This window comes from Hemibagrus wyckioides, linkage group LG21 (assembly GCF_019097595.1).
Source record: "Hemibagrus wyckioides isolate EC202008001 linkage group LG21, SWU_Hwy_1.0, whole genome shotgun sequence".
Taxonomy (NCBI): Eukaryota; Metazoa; Chordata; class Actinopteri; order Siluriformes; family Bagridae; genus Hemibagrus; species Hemibagrus wyckioides.
The window spans coordinates 8,061,769-8,077,527 of record NC_080730.1 but is presented as its reverse complement, the minus strand read 5'-3'; the positions used below and the strand labels follow the sequence as shown (position 1 = coordinate 8,077,527).

Here is a 15,759-nt window from a genome sequence, read left to right as displayed (position 1 = left end):
TCATCATTGTCTCCCGCTCATCGGAGCCGGGTCACGGGGGCAGCAGTCTAAGCAGGGATGCCCAGACTTCCATCTCCCTAGACACTACATTCAACTCTTCCGGTGGAATTCCAAGGCGTTCCCAAGCCAGCCAAGAGACATAGTCCCTTCAGCATGTCCTGGGTCTTCCCCGGGGTCTCTTCCTCGTGGGGCATACCCAGAACACCTCCCCAGGGAGACATCTAGGAGGCATCCGAAACAGATGCCCGAGCCACCTCAACTACTGGTCCCTCTCGATGTGGAGGAACAGCAGCTCTACTCCGAGCTCGGGTGACAGAGCTCCTTACCCTACCTCTAAGGGAACGCCCTGCCACCCTACGAAGGAAACTCATTTCGTCCACTTGTATCCGTGATCTCAACCTTTCAGTCATGACCCAAGGCTTCCATAAGTATTTGCCCTTTTTGTTGAGAAATATCTAAATTACTTCTGGTGCCATCAGAAAGCACATGGTGGGTGGGGGTGAAAACCTATCTATATTTAGAACTAGAAAGACATATACAGCATTCAGTTAATAAACTGAGGTAAATACTTCATTTCCAGGATAGACGTTACACATAGCCGTGGAATTTGCGTCTTTTAATTTTGCACTGGACCCGGAGCAACATGATTAATGAAGCAAATTTTTGTGAAATAGTCACAAGTCTGCCTTCTTATCCAAATTCTTTGCTGTAAATAGCTTCCTCGTTCGATTCTCGTGGACTTGCAGAGCTGGTTTAGAACACGATCCATACAGAGCAAAAAACAAAAAAACAAACGTCACTGGGTTTGTCTGCTGTAACATTATCGAGGCACCTATATGTATGTGGAATGGAGTCGGTGTGGTTATTAGTATACTGTATAATATGTAAATCTGCATTGAAACAATGTGAAAAATTTCTAACTCAAACCTTAATGTGTAAATTTCTAAAATAACAATATTTGACAGAAGTATAAGAAGATTTTAGCTTGTATTAAAAAGACAGAGGGTGAGATACCTTTACGTGTATTGTGTGATTGACTTCATATAGAGTAAGAAGGAAATTTTGCCCGTTTATTGTTTGTTTGTTTGGCTGATATTCATTTCATTCACCAAAGCGAGACGTGTTAAATTTGAATGAGTTTATAAGTAATGAGAAAATGACTGCCAATCTGATAATACTAAGAATTTTGTTAATGAAGCTTTGCGTGTTTTTTGTTATCTATGGCTGTTTCCTCAGACTGTCCCTCCTTCCTGCTTTGAAGACAATGTTTATTGGGCCCCTATGCTCGTGTTTGGGGCTGGGCCAAGCACATACAAACCCACACACCCTTGGCTAATCAGATGGCAGGATGCCGCTATAAGTTGTGTCTCAGTTGTAACTTTAGGGTCAGACGGTTGGTTTCCTGTGGAGTTTGCCTTTAATCTCTGAAAGTAAGTCCAGTTTACTTGTCCCGACAACCTTGTGTGTTTCCATGTATTGTTTCTGCTGTACAATTAAGATAAGCATATTTTTAAAAAATCACTGAACAGGTTTTTGGCATGTCAGTCATTTGGATGTGAAACACAATGCCTTTCTATTACGTAAAGAACAAAAATCAGTATTCGAGACCCTTTCTCAGCTTGTTATGTTTTGAAACCGGAACATTTACTCTGGTAAACTTTATGTGGAACTGAATTGTGGGTAATCAGGTCAATATTACGGGCTATTAATCAAGGAATCATTATTCTAGTGTACTGCAGCCTGAAGGTGTGAAAGAGCTTGTAAAGGTGAAGTACTCTTAAGTTCTGCTTTTCTCATCTTGTGTTGTTTTACTAGGAATTTACACAATGCTCCTTTTTTTCCTTTTTAGAGGTTTTCTCCCCCCAAGGCACCATCTGTCACCTGCTAGTGATTACTGTGAATGGTTACTACGGGGGGAAAAAACCTACATTTTCTACATGTCTTTTTGTCCAGCACTTTACATTTGACATTGTTGTAACTTAAGAGCTCAAGTTCTATTTCTAAGGAAAGACAAAAGCAACAAAAGCAGGTTTTTATTTTTTTGTAGTTTAGTATAGGTACTATAGTAAGAGCACAGCTCTGGTTTAAATGTGTTTGTTAAAGGCTTTGTGATCAGCGACTTGCTTTTCTAAATAATTTTTTAATGAGTGACAGATGCTGAATGAAGTCTCATTGTGCTGTCGGAGGCAAAACAACTACTTAATCATAACAAGTCAGGCCAGAAATCTTAACAACTTGTATATTGCATTCCACATATAATCTTTGTAAATAGAAATCCATGTCTGCCGTTGTGTATTAAAATGACGCCATCCACTGAATGCAGGTGATGAATTATGTAATTTAACACTGAATCAGATGTGTAGATTAAAGTACTGTTTTTGGTTGTAGAGCGTAGGGAGTAGTACCCTGACCACATTAACACTATAATGAGTTTTCCCTCTTTTTATCTTCTTGTGTTTTCTTCCTCAAACCCCTCTGAGACTATATGCATTTGAGAAAAGTAGTTACATGTGTTAGCTTGCCTTAACAGTATCCTGATACACAATGAATGCATTCTTTATCCTGTTTTAAACATGTCTGATAGATGCAATAGAACGTCTAATGTTTATTCAGACCAAAGGTTTCCAGCCTCCTTTTTTCTTCTTTCTTTCTTTCTTTCTTTCTTTCTTTCTTTCTTTCTTTCTTTCTTTCTTTCTTTCTTTTTTGCAGTTAAAAGAGTTAAAAGCACCTTTAGGGAATGCATTAAAAATGTTATAGTTATTTTTTTATTTTAGTTTCAATTTTAGTCGTCATTTTAGTTTACAAAAATCTACCCATTATTTATTTATTTTCTCGATTAATATATATTCATGTGAATTTTTTTAAACGAGTCATTTGTTTCTTTTTCACACAATTCATTATTTTCATTTCTAATTTTCCCACAAAATAATAGTAAATAATAATCAATATATTGATAGTAAACAACACATGATTTGTATTTCGCTTCAACAGTCATTTATTTTCACCTGATTTAATTATTTTCACACAATTCATTTATTTTTGACTTATTAATGAGCCATTTATTTACAAAAGATTCCTCTTTCACATGTGATTATTTAGACATTTATTGACACTGAATTTATTCTAATTTATAGCATATAACATGTAGCAATTTTGTTTATTTTTGCACATCATTTATTATTTTCACATCATTGATTTATTTTCACATTATTTTTGACACATGGTTTATTCAGTATTTCACATGAAATTCTTTTCCACATGGTATTCCGTCGCAGGTAATTGCATATTACTCACATAATTCCATGGAAAATGTATGTGGTAATCTGTGTGTAAGGGTACATGAACATAAATAAAGCCTTGGATCAAAGGAATTTATTAACACTCCCCTTAAAATAGGAAGAAAGATAAGATATGGTGACTCTCTGCCTGCTCCACTGTTTTCCCCAAAACTACACAAAGCAGGTGTTAACTGAGTCGTGAGCTGTTTGGCTGTTTGTTGACACTCAGTAAAGGAGGGGAACCAAAACTATCATCTAAATATGAATTTAAAAGTACCTAACTTTTCTGTAGCAAGTTTCATAAACCCAGAGTGTATTCAAGCTATTTACTGATGTATTATTACAATTGGCTTTAGATATTTCTTTAATAATTATATTTATTATTGAGTTAAATAGAGAAAGATTAAATTATAGAGAGAGAGAGAGAGAGAGAGAGGGAGAGGGAGAGAGAGACTTTGGCTTGTAGGCACGGAATTTGTAATAATATGATAATTAGCATAAAGAAAGAAAGATGAATGAATGAATGAATGAATGAATGAATGAATGTGTGGATGAATGGATGGATGGAGGGATTAGAAAGAAAAAAGAAAAAAAATGAAGAATGGGTGGATGGAAAGATGAGAGGAAAAGAAGGGAAAAAAAGGAATGAAGAAGGATCGGTGGATGGTTGAATGAATGGATGGATGGAAGGAGTGATGGATGGTAGATGAATGGGCATATGGATGGGTGGGTGGACGGATGGTTGAATGAATGGATGAATGGATGGATGTGTGGATGGATGAGAAAGAAAGAAAGAAAGAAAGAAAGAAAGAAAGAAAGAAAGAAAGAAAGTAAAGAAAATAAATAAAATAAAGAAAATAAAATAAATAAGTAAATAAATAAAATAAATAAATAAATAAATACATAAAGGAATGCATAAAGAAATAAAAGAATAAATAAATGAATACAAATATTCATTAATTACATTTTAAAAAAAAGTAAATTCAGTTGATGAGATGAAAATAAAAGGTACTTTAAATAATTACATCACCATCTGAAGAAGATACTTTGTTCCATGATAATAAACTGCGTCTTCTTTAGAATTTCCCGATATAAATGTAACACAGTGTTACGGACAATATTTGATAGAATAATCTTTCTATAGCTCACAGTGAAATGAAACATGAAAAAAGTTGATGTGCGAATGTGAAAAAAGTGCCTTTTGTTCCATTTTCTTAAAATCCTGCAAACAATAATTTCCACGCTTATTTCCGTCAAGCAGGAATCATGAAAATCGCCGCTTTCAACATTCAGAAATTCGGAAAGAGAAAATTATCAGACCCTGCCGTTGTGCAAACACTTATTAAGGTAAAGACAGTCACTTTTGATGTGCAGTATGATGTGTTGTCTGTGTCTAACATGTGAGGAGCCACTTTTCCAAACATTAAAGTCTGTTTCGTGTTTCAGATAGTGTCACGCTATGACATCATTCTTATCCTGGAGGTGGTGGACGCCAGCGGGAAAGCAGTCGACAACTTTATGAAAAAACTTAATAAGTAAGCTAGGATTTTTTAAACATCTAAAGATAGTTAACATTCTCCTTAAACTGAGGCTTACATTTGAAGGACCCTTCTTCCTGCAGGGCGAACCCACAGCACCAGTACAGCATGAAGCTCAGTGTACGTCTGGGAAGGACCATTTACAAGGAGCAGTTTTTGTTCCTTTACAGGTAAAAGTGTGTTTTATGGGAGAACACCATACATAGTTTAGAAAATGAGGACGCAGTTTCACAATTTGAAACACTGATTAGAATACACCACAGCCTAAATGATATATTTTGTCTTAGCATGTTTGCCTCGCACCCGGGATTGGGGATTCCTTGGATGTTCCCCCCATATCCCCAGGGGTTTCCTTCCCCAGTCTATATACCTGTGATGTAGGCTGATTGAAATCTCTAAATTGTCCGTAGTATGTGAACATGTGTGTGATGGGTTTGCACCCCGTCCAAGCTTGTGTCCTGAGTCCCCTGGGATAGGCTCCAGGCTCAATTAGTTCTTTCAATTAATTCTCTCTCTGTCTGGGAGTCTAATGTTGCTAACAGATATGAGAAATTTATAGCTACATTTTGTAAACAATTATATGCTCTCTAGTTTTGTACTATAGTGATTACTTTATTATTCTTTGCTTGGTCTAGAGGGTGAACAATGTCGGTTGAGATTTCTCTGAAAGTTTTACTTAGACTTGAGCATATCAGCATTAAGGCAATATTAACCACAAGAAGCATTAACGTAGTATGGAAATAAATAACCACGCTTGAAGAGAGTGTAGGAAAATGAGTAGTTTATTATGAAGTGTAAAACAGACATGAGTTATTATCAAATTATAAGGACTGAGAACACAGAGTGTAAAACCCATAACTAAAAAAAGAAAGTCTTTTACACATATTTACTGCATGGTGCTAACAGTGTGAAAAGCTTTGAAATAAGGATCCAATACTGTGAAAAATAAGCAGTTCAGCTTGAGGTTGTATTTTCATTGATAGGGGTGATGTGGTGAAAGTGACTGACACTTATCAATACGAGGACAATCAACCTGGAGACGTGGATGCCTTTGATAGAGAACCTTATATACTGCATTTCTCGGCTCCTAACACAGGTAGGAATTAAACAAAGGGTGTTCAAATCAAAGGAATTAATCTTCTTTACTTTTCGGTCTCTTGTAAGCATGAGCATCAAAATATTTTATCTAAAATCTGGTCAACATTAACAGTGTCGGCCATTTCATCCCTAAAAGCTGAAACTGAAGAAAGGAGTGACAGCTAGTTTTCCTTATAAACAAAATGTAATACTTAGAATTTATTCACAATATTTACAAATTACAACTACTAAAGACTACCCGATTCTAATGATATGTCGTTCATGAACGATCCGTTCATTATTCATTAAATAAGTCAATAAATCGTTCATTTTGAACGGATCTTTAATATGACTCGTGAACAACGAGTCGACTCAGAGAGCGATTCGTTCGTTTTGTATTGACCGCGCATGCGCAACATCCTATAAGTACTCGAAATATGACTAGTCATTCGTTCATCACGTGACCACTGGTTTGGTCAATAATACTAATGTAATGTTGTATAATATTTAGGAATTATCATAAAATCATCAAAAAACATGTGCAGTGAACATTTTCTGAAAAATGAAAAAGTTCTGTTTGTGTTTATGTCAGTCTCGTTTTGGCCTTGGTTGATTTATAGTTTTGATTTATAGTTTTGTCTTATTCTAAATATGATCAACGTTTGAAGTAAATGTGTCGAGGTAATTGGATATTAACGCTGTCATTATATTCTGTTCTGAAATAAACAAAATGATCGAAATGACTCGGGGGGGAAAAAAAGATTCAAAGAACCGAGTCAGTAAAATGATCCGAACTCCCCATCACTAACTGTCACATGTTTAAATCTGACACGTCATGTTCGTGTTCATTCCTGATTTACTGATTGGTGGAAGGCAGTAAGGTTCCGCCCCTTTTAGACGGCTACCCCAGGTAAATGACGTGAGCTCTGTCCAATAAAATCCCAGTAAAGCTGTGGCTCTGGGCGGGGCTTAAAAACGGCGCGTCAAAAGCCTGTTAACCAATGAGTATTAATCTTTCATCCAATTTAAACAGCAGGTACACAAACACCTAATAGACACTAGTTGACGCACATGGCTGGTATGTGTATGTTTCGACCAGTTTAAATGAGGTTTGGTTGCTGGATGTGCTGATTCTGATCATAGAGTTTAATAAACAAACAGCGTGTGAGATATTTGTTCATTTGATTTGCTAAACTATAAAATAGTTTCTGCGCGCCAGGCCTCCTCACCTCATGTTCTACCTCAGTGATGCTCTTGTGGCAGAATAGCCACACTCCAAAATCAAGTGAAATACCTTATTAGATGAATGCCCATGTCAAATGTTTACACGGGCATATGGTGTATCAAGCAATGTATAAATACTGAAACTGCCATACAGGTTAAAATGGTCCCTTTAATGGAAAGCATTAGTATTAAGGGGGTTAGCTGGTTCCAGTAAGTTAGTTTTAGGCTTTACACTAAAATATTTGCTTGATAATTGATGATTGAATTTTACTGTTATACACCATATTCCCAAATATTTTGGGACACCCCTACATACCATTTAATCCAGGTGTTGTTTTTCAGGGGTTGGGTTTGGCCCCTTAGTTCCAGTAAAAGGAACTCTTAATGCTTCAGCTTCATACCAAGACATTTTTTTTTTAACAATTTCATGCTCCCAAATTTGTGGGAACAGTTTGGGGATGACCCTTTCCTGTTCCAACATGACTGCTGATGGCTGATGAGTTTGGTGACTGGCCTGTACAGAGTCCTGACCTCAACCTGATAGAACACCTTTGGGATGAATTAGAGTGGAGACTGTGAGCCAGGCCTTTTTGTCCAACACCAGTGCCTGACCTCACAAATGTGCTTCTAGAGGAATGGTCAAAAATTCCCATAAACACACTCCTAAACCTTGTGGAAAGCCTTTCCAGAAGAGTGGAAACTGTTATAGCTGCAAAGAGAGGGGCCAACTCCATATTACATATCATGTAAAGGCAGATGTCCCAAAACTTTTGGCAAATTAGTGTATTTCATGTATCATGTGAACTGAATAGTGACTTTGTTACCTCATGTATAATATATAATTACCAAGTTTGTGTTGCTTTGTGCTATAATCTATTTAATCTCTCTCTCTCTCTCTCTCTCTCTCTCTCTCTCTCTCTCTCTCTCTCACTCTCTCTCTCTCTCTCTCTCTCTCTCAATCTCTCACTCTCTCTCTCTCTCTCTCTCTCTCTCTCAATCTCTCTCTCTCTCTCTCTCTCTCAATCTCTCTCTCTCTCTCTCTCTCAATCTCTCTCTCTCTCTCTCTCAATCTCTCTCTCACACTCTCTCAATCTCTCTCTCTCTCTGTCTCTCTCTCTCTCTCTGTCTCTCTCTCTCTCTCAATCTCTCTCTCTCTCTCTCTCTCTCTCTCTCTCTCTCAATCTCTCTCTCTCTCTCTCTCTCTCTCTCTCTCTCTCTCTCTCTCTCTCTCTCTCTCTCTCTCTCTCTCTCTCTCTCTCTCTCTCTCTCTCTCTCAATCTCTCTCTCTCTCTCTCTCTCTCTCTCTCTCTCTCTCTCTCTCTCTCTCTCTCTCTCTCTCTCTCTCTCTCTCTCTCTCTCTCTCTCTCTCTCTCTCTCTCCCTCTCTCTCTCTCTCTCTCTCTCTCTCTCTCATTTCTCTCTCTCTCTCTCTCTCTCTCTCTCTCTCTCTCTTTCTTTCTCTCACTCTTGCTCACTTTCTTTCTCTCTCTCTCTCTCTCTCTCTCTCTCTCTCTCTCTCATTCTCTCTCTCTCTGTCTCTCTCACTCTCTCACTCTCTCTCTCAATCTCTCTCTCTCTCTCTCTCTCTCTCTCTCTCTCTCTCTCTCTCTCTCTCTCTCTCTCTCTCTCTCTCTCTCTCTCTCAATCTCTCACTCTCTCTCTCTCTCTCTCTCTCTCTCAATCTCTCTCTCTCTCTCTCTCTCTCTCTCAATCTCTCTCTCTCTCTCTCTCTCTCTCTCTCTCTCTCTCTCTCTCAATCTCTCTCTCTCTCTCTCTCTCTCTCTCTCTCAATCTCAATCTCTCTCTCTCTCTCTCTCTCTCTCTCTCTCTCTCTCTCTCTCTCAATCTCTCTCTCTCTCTCTCTCTCTCTCTCTCTCTCTCTCTCAATCTCTCTCTCTCTCTCTCTCTCTCTCTCTCTCAATCTCTCTCTCTCTCTCTCTCTCTCTCTCTCTCTCTCTCTCTCTCAATCTCTCTCTCTCTCTCTCTCTCTCTCAATCTCTCTCTCTCTCTCTCTCTCTCTCAATCTCTCTCTCTCTCTCTCTCTCTCTCAATCTCTCTCTCTCTCTCTCTCTCTCTCTCTCAATCTCAATCTCTCTCTCCTCTCTCTCTCTCTGTCTGTCTGTGTGTGAAAGTGGTGAAAAACCTGGTTCTGGTGCCTGTCCATACAAAGCCTGAAGACTCAGAGAAAGAGGTGGATGAGCTGTATGATGTAGTCATGACTGTGAAAGACAAATGGAAAACAAATGTAAGTCAAAGTCAACTCTATATGTAATATATGTAATTACTAATATACGGTATACCTATCCAGATAAAAATCTACCTATTATACAGCAAACACAACATAATTAAGTGGAATGTGTGGGTTTAACTTAAATTAATTGGGGCAATTTTAGTGATTGAGTTTTAAAACTTGACCTTTAGGATTTGATCATATTTCATCATCTTCCAAATATTAAAGTAGCATCTGCATCAAACGAGAGAATTACATTAAAATGTTCCATGTTTGTTGCTTTAAGTTAAGGATTGTCAGTATTAAATGGATGTAGTCTAAAAATCATTAGACTACATGATTCATGGGCAGGATTTAAGAATTGCTTATATTGTTTTTATTCACAGAATATCATGATCTTGGGCGACTTCAATGCAGATGGCAGCTATGTGTCTAAAAAGGAGATGAAGGCAATTCGTATCTACACAGATAAAAACTTCCACTGGCTGATTACGGATAATGTGGACACCACCACGAGCACAAAGAATGACCACACTTATGACAGGTCTGTCCATATTGAGTTGTTGTGATGCAGTCATAGTGATCGGCATCAGGCATAACATTATGAGCACTGACAGGTGAAGTGAATAACACTGATTATCTCCTCATCATGGGATTTATTGTGGGATATATTAGGCAGCAAGTGAACATTATGTACTCAAAGTTGTTGTGTCAGAAGCAGGAAAAATGTGCAAGAGTAAGGATTAGAGTGAGTTCGACTAGGGCCAAATTGTGATGGCTAGATGACTGGATCAGAGTATCTCCAAAACTGCAGCTCTTATGGGGTGTTTCCAGTCTGCAGTGGTAAGTATCTATCAAAAGTGGTCCAAGAAAGGAACGGTGACAGGGTCATGGGCGGCCAAGGCTCATTGATGCACGTGTGGAGTGAAGGCTGGCCCGTGTGATCCAATGCAACAGACGAGCTACTGTTGCTCAAATTGCTGAAGAAGTTAATGCTGGTTTTGATAGAAAGGTGTCAGAATACACAGTGCATGACAGGTCAGAGCTGTTCGGGCAGTGAAAGGGGGACCAACACAATATTAGGCAGGTGGTCATAATGTTATGCCTGATCGGGGTATTATCGTGTTATGACAGATTTTTGTTTTGTGGACAAAAGTGTTATTTTACGTCGTATTATGCTAAAGCAAATAGAAAGAAAAAAACTTTGTCTAGTCCTTTATTGTTTAGTGATCTTGCTGCTATGCTCTCGAAAGATCTATAATTTTCATTAAATTTGCATGACTTATAATCACTCGACATTTATGTGTCTCTGTTTCCTTTAGGATAGTGGTGTATGGACAAAAATTGCTTGATGCCGTTGTGCCGAACTCCGCCAAACCGTTTAACTTCCCACAGGAATATGGACTGAATGAACCTGATGTGAGTAATTACTTTCCTTTTGTGTCTTTTAAAGTAATTTATTTCGTTTGTATTTGAGTTGCCATTTCCTTAAACAGTTGTATTGTGTAGGTGTATAATTATGAACCGCAGCCCATCTGTTGAGATGCACAATTTGTCAGACCATTGATTGGTATTGTGTCTGGTCAGGGCTTGGCCTTTTCTATTTGATAATGTAGAAGCAGCTGAGAAACTGTGCATAAGACTGTGTAAAAGGTTACAGTCAATAATTACACACATACAAAGTGACTTGTACAATATACAGACATACAAGAAGGGAGAGACAATGACGTGAAAATAATCTGGTCAAGGAACCCGTGGTCATATGTTTTGGTAGGCAAACTGGGAACTCTAAGAACAGTACATTGCTTAAACTGTACTTTACTGGGATTATATGTCATCAATCGACACACAATATACCATAATATTGTTGAAGTTAAAATAAATAAATAAATAAACGTTAATTTATTCAAGCACTTAAGCAAGGCCACTCATTTCCAGATACACAAATATGATCATACAATAGCAAGAATTAATCCTTGGGCTTCACTGAACACTTTTACAGGCACTTAAAGTGAGTGACCACTATCCAGTGGAGGTGGAACTGAAAGAAAGAAACGCCAGTGGTCCAAGTAAGCAGCATAATTCTTTATTTTGTACACGCCCATTATCAACTACGACCTAATACACAACACAAGAGTCACTTCAAATTACCAAAAAAAAAAACAACTCTTGCTTTAGAGTCTGCCAAACGCAGGAAATAGTCGATGACCGGACACAGAAAACCCTGCCTGAGGACCTGGAATAAAGGAACCAGTATATACCAAATAAAGGTTTTCTGTAAATAAATGCATGGCTGAAATGTTTAAAATTAAAATGTACATCATCTTAAAATCAGAGATCTTATGTGTTTATGTATGTCTTTGTTTATGCAATAAACTGTGACTCCACATAAAATACATACAAAAGTGTATTTATTTTATTTGCTTGTTTCCTTCTTATCCACACAGTAGGGTATTAAAAATGCTAGTTTGTGTACATTTGCATTTGTGGCCCCAAAGCAAAATCAAACGGCGTATTCACATAACGGTTCCCGAATGCAGGTAACTAACACTGCCGGTTCATTTCTTTCCAGACTTCTTGATTCCACCACCGCCTGTAACGAGCAAAGCAAAGACAAGATAAGATCATTAACTGTTTGCAAAACAACATGACTCGTGTTTAGTCACAGCTTGGTGTGTATGCAGAAAATGTGCGACATACTCTTCAGTGCTGCCATCTAGAGGTCATCTTCATTTCTCACTGACCGCATCATCAAGTACAAAATAGTGAGCTCCAGCACTACTTCATTCATTCAGCTATTTGGACACTTGATCTGTATATGTGCTTTAATAACTGCTTGTCAAATGACAAGCAATAAAAAAAATGAACAGAACCATTACATCCTTTCGGTTATTTACACCGATCAGGCATAACATTATGAGCATTAACAGGTAAAGTGAATAACACTGATTATTTCCTCATCATGGCACCTGTTAGTGGGTGGAATATATTAGGCAGCAAGTGAACATTTTGTCCTCAAAGTTGATGTGTTAGAAGCAGGAAAAATGGGCAAGTGTAAGGATTTGAGTGAGTTTGATTAAGGGCCAAATTGTGATGGCTAGACAGAGCATCTCCAAAACTGCAGCTCTTGTGGGGTGTTCCCGGTCTGCAGTGGTCAGTATCTATCAAAAGTATCCTGCAAGTCCTTGAAGTCCTGTAAGTATCCTTTAAGTGGAGGCTTATGGAGGCAACTTACAGGACTTAAAGGATCTGCTGCTAACATCTTGGTGCCAGATACTACAGCACACCTTCAGGGATCTAGTGGAGTCCATGCCTCGATGGGTCAGGGCTGTTTTGGCAGCAAAGGAGGACCAACACAATATTAGGCAGGTGAAATTAGCATTAAGATAATCAAAAGTTGGATTCCCAAATAACATACCACACACTATGCACTAATATCAGGTTCTATGTACTTCTGGGTTGTTGTTTTTTTTATTATTTACCAGAAGTATAAGCATCTTCCTGGTTGATGGCATGTAATGTAAAGCTGCTTACTTTAGTGGAATATGGGGAATTTTTAAAAACTGTTAAACCTGGGGTTATTTTTAAAGACATGTACGATGTCTATACTGAGGTCTTGTCCACCAGATAGATCTGCTATCTAGACACTTACCCTGCGTCAGCACCTGTTGGCTTCGTCCCTTTTCCAATATGCAAACAAAGCTCGAGTGCACGTGTCCAACATTCCACACTTTTTTTTATTTGGGTTGAATTAGTGCATTATCCAGGTACTTGTAGTTTTTGAAATGTTCACACTATTGAAACACACTACTCGCACTATTTATTCTACAAAATGGCATATAATAGTGCACAAGTATGCAATATGGGATGCACCCATCATGAGGCAATTCAATTCTCACAGAATTATTATGGTTTAATTTGCCTCCAGATTGCCAGAGGCCATGCACAAAATCATGAGGCCATGCTGGATATACTCATCAAGTCTTACTGTCTGATTGCCTGGAAACCTAATTGACCAAGGTAAAAATGTACTCTACACAAAAAAAAAAAAAAATCAGTTGAGGTTGAAAGTTAAGGGCCTTGCTCAGGGGCCCAGGAGTGCCAGCTAGGTGGACCTGGGATACAAAATCACAACCTTCTTATCAGTATTCCAGCACCTTAACCACTGACCTACCACATCCCCCAAACTCAACTCGAATGTCATATGCACTTGAAATTGTAGGTGTGTCCCAAATCGCATACTTCCACACATTTTCTGGTATAAATAGTGAGGGTAGCATTCAAACTGAAAACTGCAATGCACTTCAAGTAGCCGGATGATGCGCTTATTCCACACGCACTCAACAATCACAGCTTTCCTTACGTAGTAGAAGAGGACCGGGGCTACCAGGTGCTGACATTAAGGTGCTGGATGAGAAAAATCCTTCAAGATACACTATATTGCCAAAAGTTTTGGGACACCCCTCCAAATCATTCGATTGTTTTTCAGGGGTTGGGCTCAGCCCCTTAGTTCCAGTGAAAGGAACTTCACTTCAGCATACCAAGACATTTTGGACAATTTCATGCGCCGAACTTTGTGGGAACAGTTTGGGGATGACCGCTTCCTGTTCCAACATGACTGCACACCAGTGCACAAAGCAACGTCCATAAAGACATGGATGAGAGAGTTTGGTGTGGAGGAACTTCACAGAGTCCTGACCTCAACCCGACAGAACTCCTTTGGGATGAATTAGAGCGGAGACTGCAAGCCATTCCAAAACTTGGACATCTGCCTTTACATGCACATGAAATTAATATAGAGTTGTTCCACCCTTTGTAACTGTAACAGCTTCAACTCTTCTGTGAAGGCTTTCCATGAGGTTTAGGAGTGTGTTTATGGGAATTTTTGACTATTTCTCTAAAAGCTCTTTTGTGAGTCAGGCACTGATGTTGGATGAGAAGGCCTGGCTCACAGTCTCCGCTCTAATTCATCCCAAAGGTGTTCTATCGGGTTGAGGTCAGGACTCCACACCAAACTCGCTCATCCATGTGTATGGACCTTGCTTTGTGCACTGGTGTACAGGAAAGGGTCATCCCCAAACTGTTCCCAGAAAGTTGAGAGCATAAAATTGTCCAAAATGTCTTGGTATGCTGAGGCATTAAGAGTTCCTTTCACTGGAACTAAGGGGCCAAACCCAACCCCTGAATCGAATGATTTGGAGGGGTGTCCCAAAACTTTTGCCAACACAGTGCAGCAAACAGGCCAGCTGTTTTTTGCTTGCCAGTGTGAACACAGGGTTACAAATCAAACAACCATTCTCATACCCATGGGTCCTTTTCCTGATGCTTTGGCTTTCAGGGCGTCCATTGCTTTCTGCTCCTCCTTCTGCTTCTGCTTGAAAGCAATCTCATCCTGTGTGTGAAGAGGGACACAAAAACATTATAGGAGGTCAAACCTGCTGGATCGCCCATGATGTTTACAAAACAACGTCCTCCCTACCAGTTTTTTTCCCCCTAAACTCACCTCATCCATCTCCTTTGATTGTTTCTTAGGAGCCTTCAGGGGTTTCTTTTTACCTCCTGTGTGTGTAGATACATAAAAAGAGTCACACTGTAATCCATTACAAATGTGCATATCAGCAAACCATGCAGTGTTTCACTGAGCAAAGGGAAATTCATTCTAATCTGAAAGGACACAGCGGATTGAACCAGTTGCTGTAGGTTAATCTACTGAAAGCCTGGCTAATGTCTGGAATTAAGGACAGGATACACTGCTATACACAACATGGCCATGATGATCAATCTTCTCTTATTAGTTAAAATAAGCAACTGTTGCGAGGCTGAATATCAAATAGCTTCATATTAGATAAATAGGGCACTATATAGGGTGCACAGCCCATTACCGTTAAAGCTGAGCTAGTGCACTTGTAAGGGGAGCACTGAGGAATTGGTATTCAACCACACACAAGCGTGCAATACATTACATTAGACGGTTTATTAATGTAAAAATAAACTCAGCAAAAAGGACTGACTAGCCGAATTCAACTGAGCAACTAATCTTCGACCGTGTTTGATAAATATTCGCTAAATAATCCTGGGTTAATGAAACAAATCGATAGTTAGCTAGCGTGTTCACATTAGCATGAAACATTTGAACAGAACGGCGAATTCGTGCAATACTAACGAATTCCATAAACTATCACATCTACTAGCTTCCTTCATCTATTTTAACTGGTAGATAATTAAATACACATATATAGATATTTACCTTCTCTTCCAGACATTTTGGATATGTTGTTCGTAATCCTGCGAGTGTGTGAGAAGCAGCAAAGGCGGTACGGCTCAGGAGGACGGCGGTACTTTTCTCCACCCGTATTACAACAAAAACCCCGCCTACTCCGCACACACGCTTATACGGAATACGGGTGCGAGAC

General features: G+C 38.9%; 2 protein-coding genes across 4 annotated transcripts; one reads left to right on the top strand and one right to left on the bottom strand.

Annotated features, from left to right (window-relative positions):
- Nucleotides 1-1,280: 1,280 nt before the first annotated feature.
- On the top strand, nt 1,281-11,663 carry dnase1l4.1 (deoxyribonuclease 1 like 4, tandem duplicate 1). 3 transcript variants are annotated; one of them, XM_058373661.1, is made up of 11 exons: nt 1,323-1,430; nt 1,730-1,766; nt 4,540-4,625; nt 4,725-4,813; nt 4,900-4,986; nt 5,800-5,912; nt 9,249-9,361; nt 9,733-9,890; nt 10,669-10,765; nt 11,349-11,415; nt 11,525-11,663. In XM_058373661.1, the coding sequence occupies exons 3-11, from the start codon at nt 4,545-4,547 to the stop codon at nt 11,545-11,547; spliced, it is 828 nt and encodes a 275-aa protein (XP_058229644.1). In that variant the 5' UTR covers nt 1,323-1,430; nt 1,730-1,766; nt 4,540-4,544; the 3' UTR covers nt 11,548-11,663. The 3 variants fall into 3 exon arrangements, with proteins under 3 accessions (XP_058229643.1, XP_058229644.1, XP_058229645.1); XM_058373660.1 differs by lacking the exon at nt 1,730-1,766 and having other exon boundaries at nt 1,281-1,430; XM_058373662.1 differs by lacking the exon at nt 1,730-1,766 and having other exon boundaries at nt 1,364-1,430; nt 4,537-4,625.
- On the bottom strand, nt 11,417-15,703 carry tma7 (translation machinery associated 7 homolog). Its single transcript, XM_058373663.1, has 4 exons — nt 15,594-15,703; nt 14,850-14,905; nt 14,651-14,738; nt 11,417-11,939 (listed from the first exon to the last, which is right to left on the bottom strand). The coding sequence occupies exons 1-4, from the start codon at nt 15,607-15,609 to the stop codon at nt 11,905-11,907; spliced, it is 195 nt and encodes a 64-aa protein (XP_058229646.1). The 5' UTR covers nt 15,610-15,703; the 3' UTR covers nt 11,417-11,904.
- Between the last annotated feature and the right edge of the window lie 56 nt (nt 15,704-15,759).

Excerpts from the sequence above, each read along its gene's own strand:
- dnase1l4.1 (XM_058373660.1), top strand. The coding sequence starts at position 4,545 with ATGAAAATCGCCGCTTTCAACATTCAGAAATTCGGAAAGAGAAAATTA. Across the intron at positions 4,626-4,724 it reads TTGTGCAAACACTTATTAAG|ATAGTGTCACGCTATGACAT; the intron begins GTAAAGACAGTC and ends TTCGTGTTTCAG. Across the intron at positions 11,416-11,524 it reads AAGAAACGCCAGTGGTCCAA|AGTCTGCCAAACGCAGGAAA; the intron begins GTAAGCAGCATA and ends CTCTTGCTTTAG.
- tma7 (XM_058373663.1), bottom strand. Across the intron at positions 14,739-14,849 it reads AATCAAAGGAGATGGATGAG|GATGAGATTGCTTTCAAGCA; the intron begins GTGAGTTTAGGG and ends CTTCACACACAG. Across the intron at positions 11,940-14,650 it reads ATCAGGAAAAGGACCCATGG|GCGGTGGTGGAATCAAGAAG; the intron begins GTATGAGAATGG and ends TGCTCGTTACAG.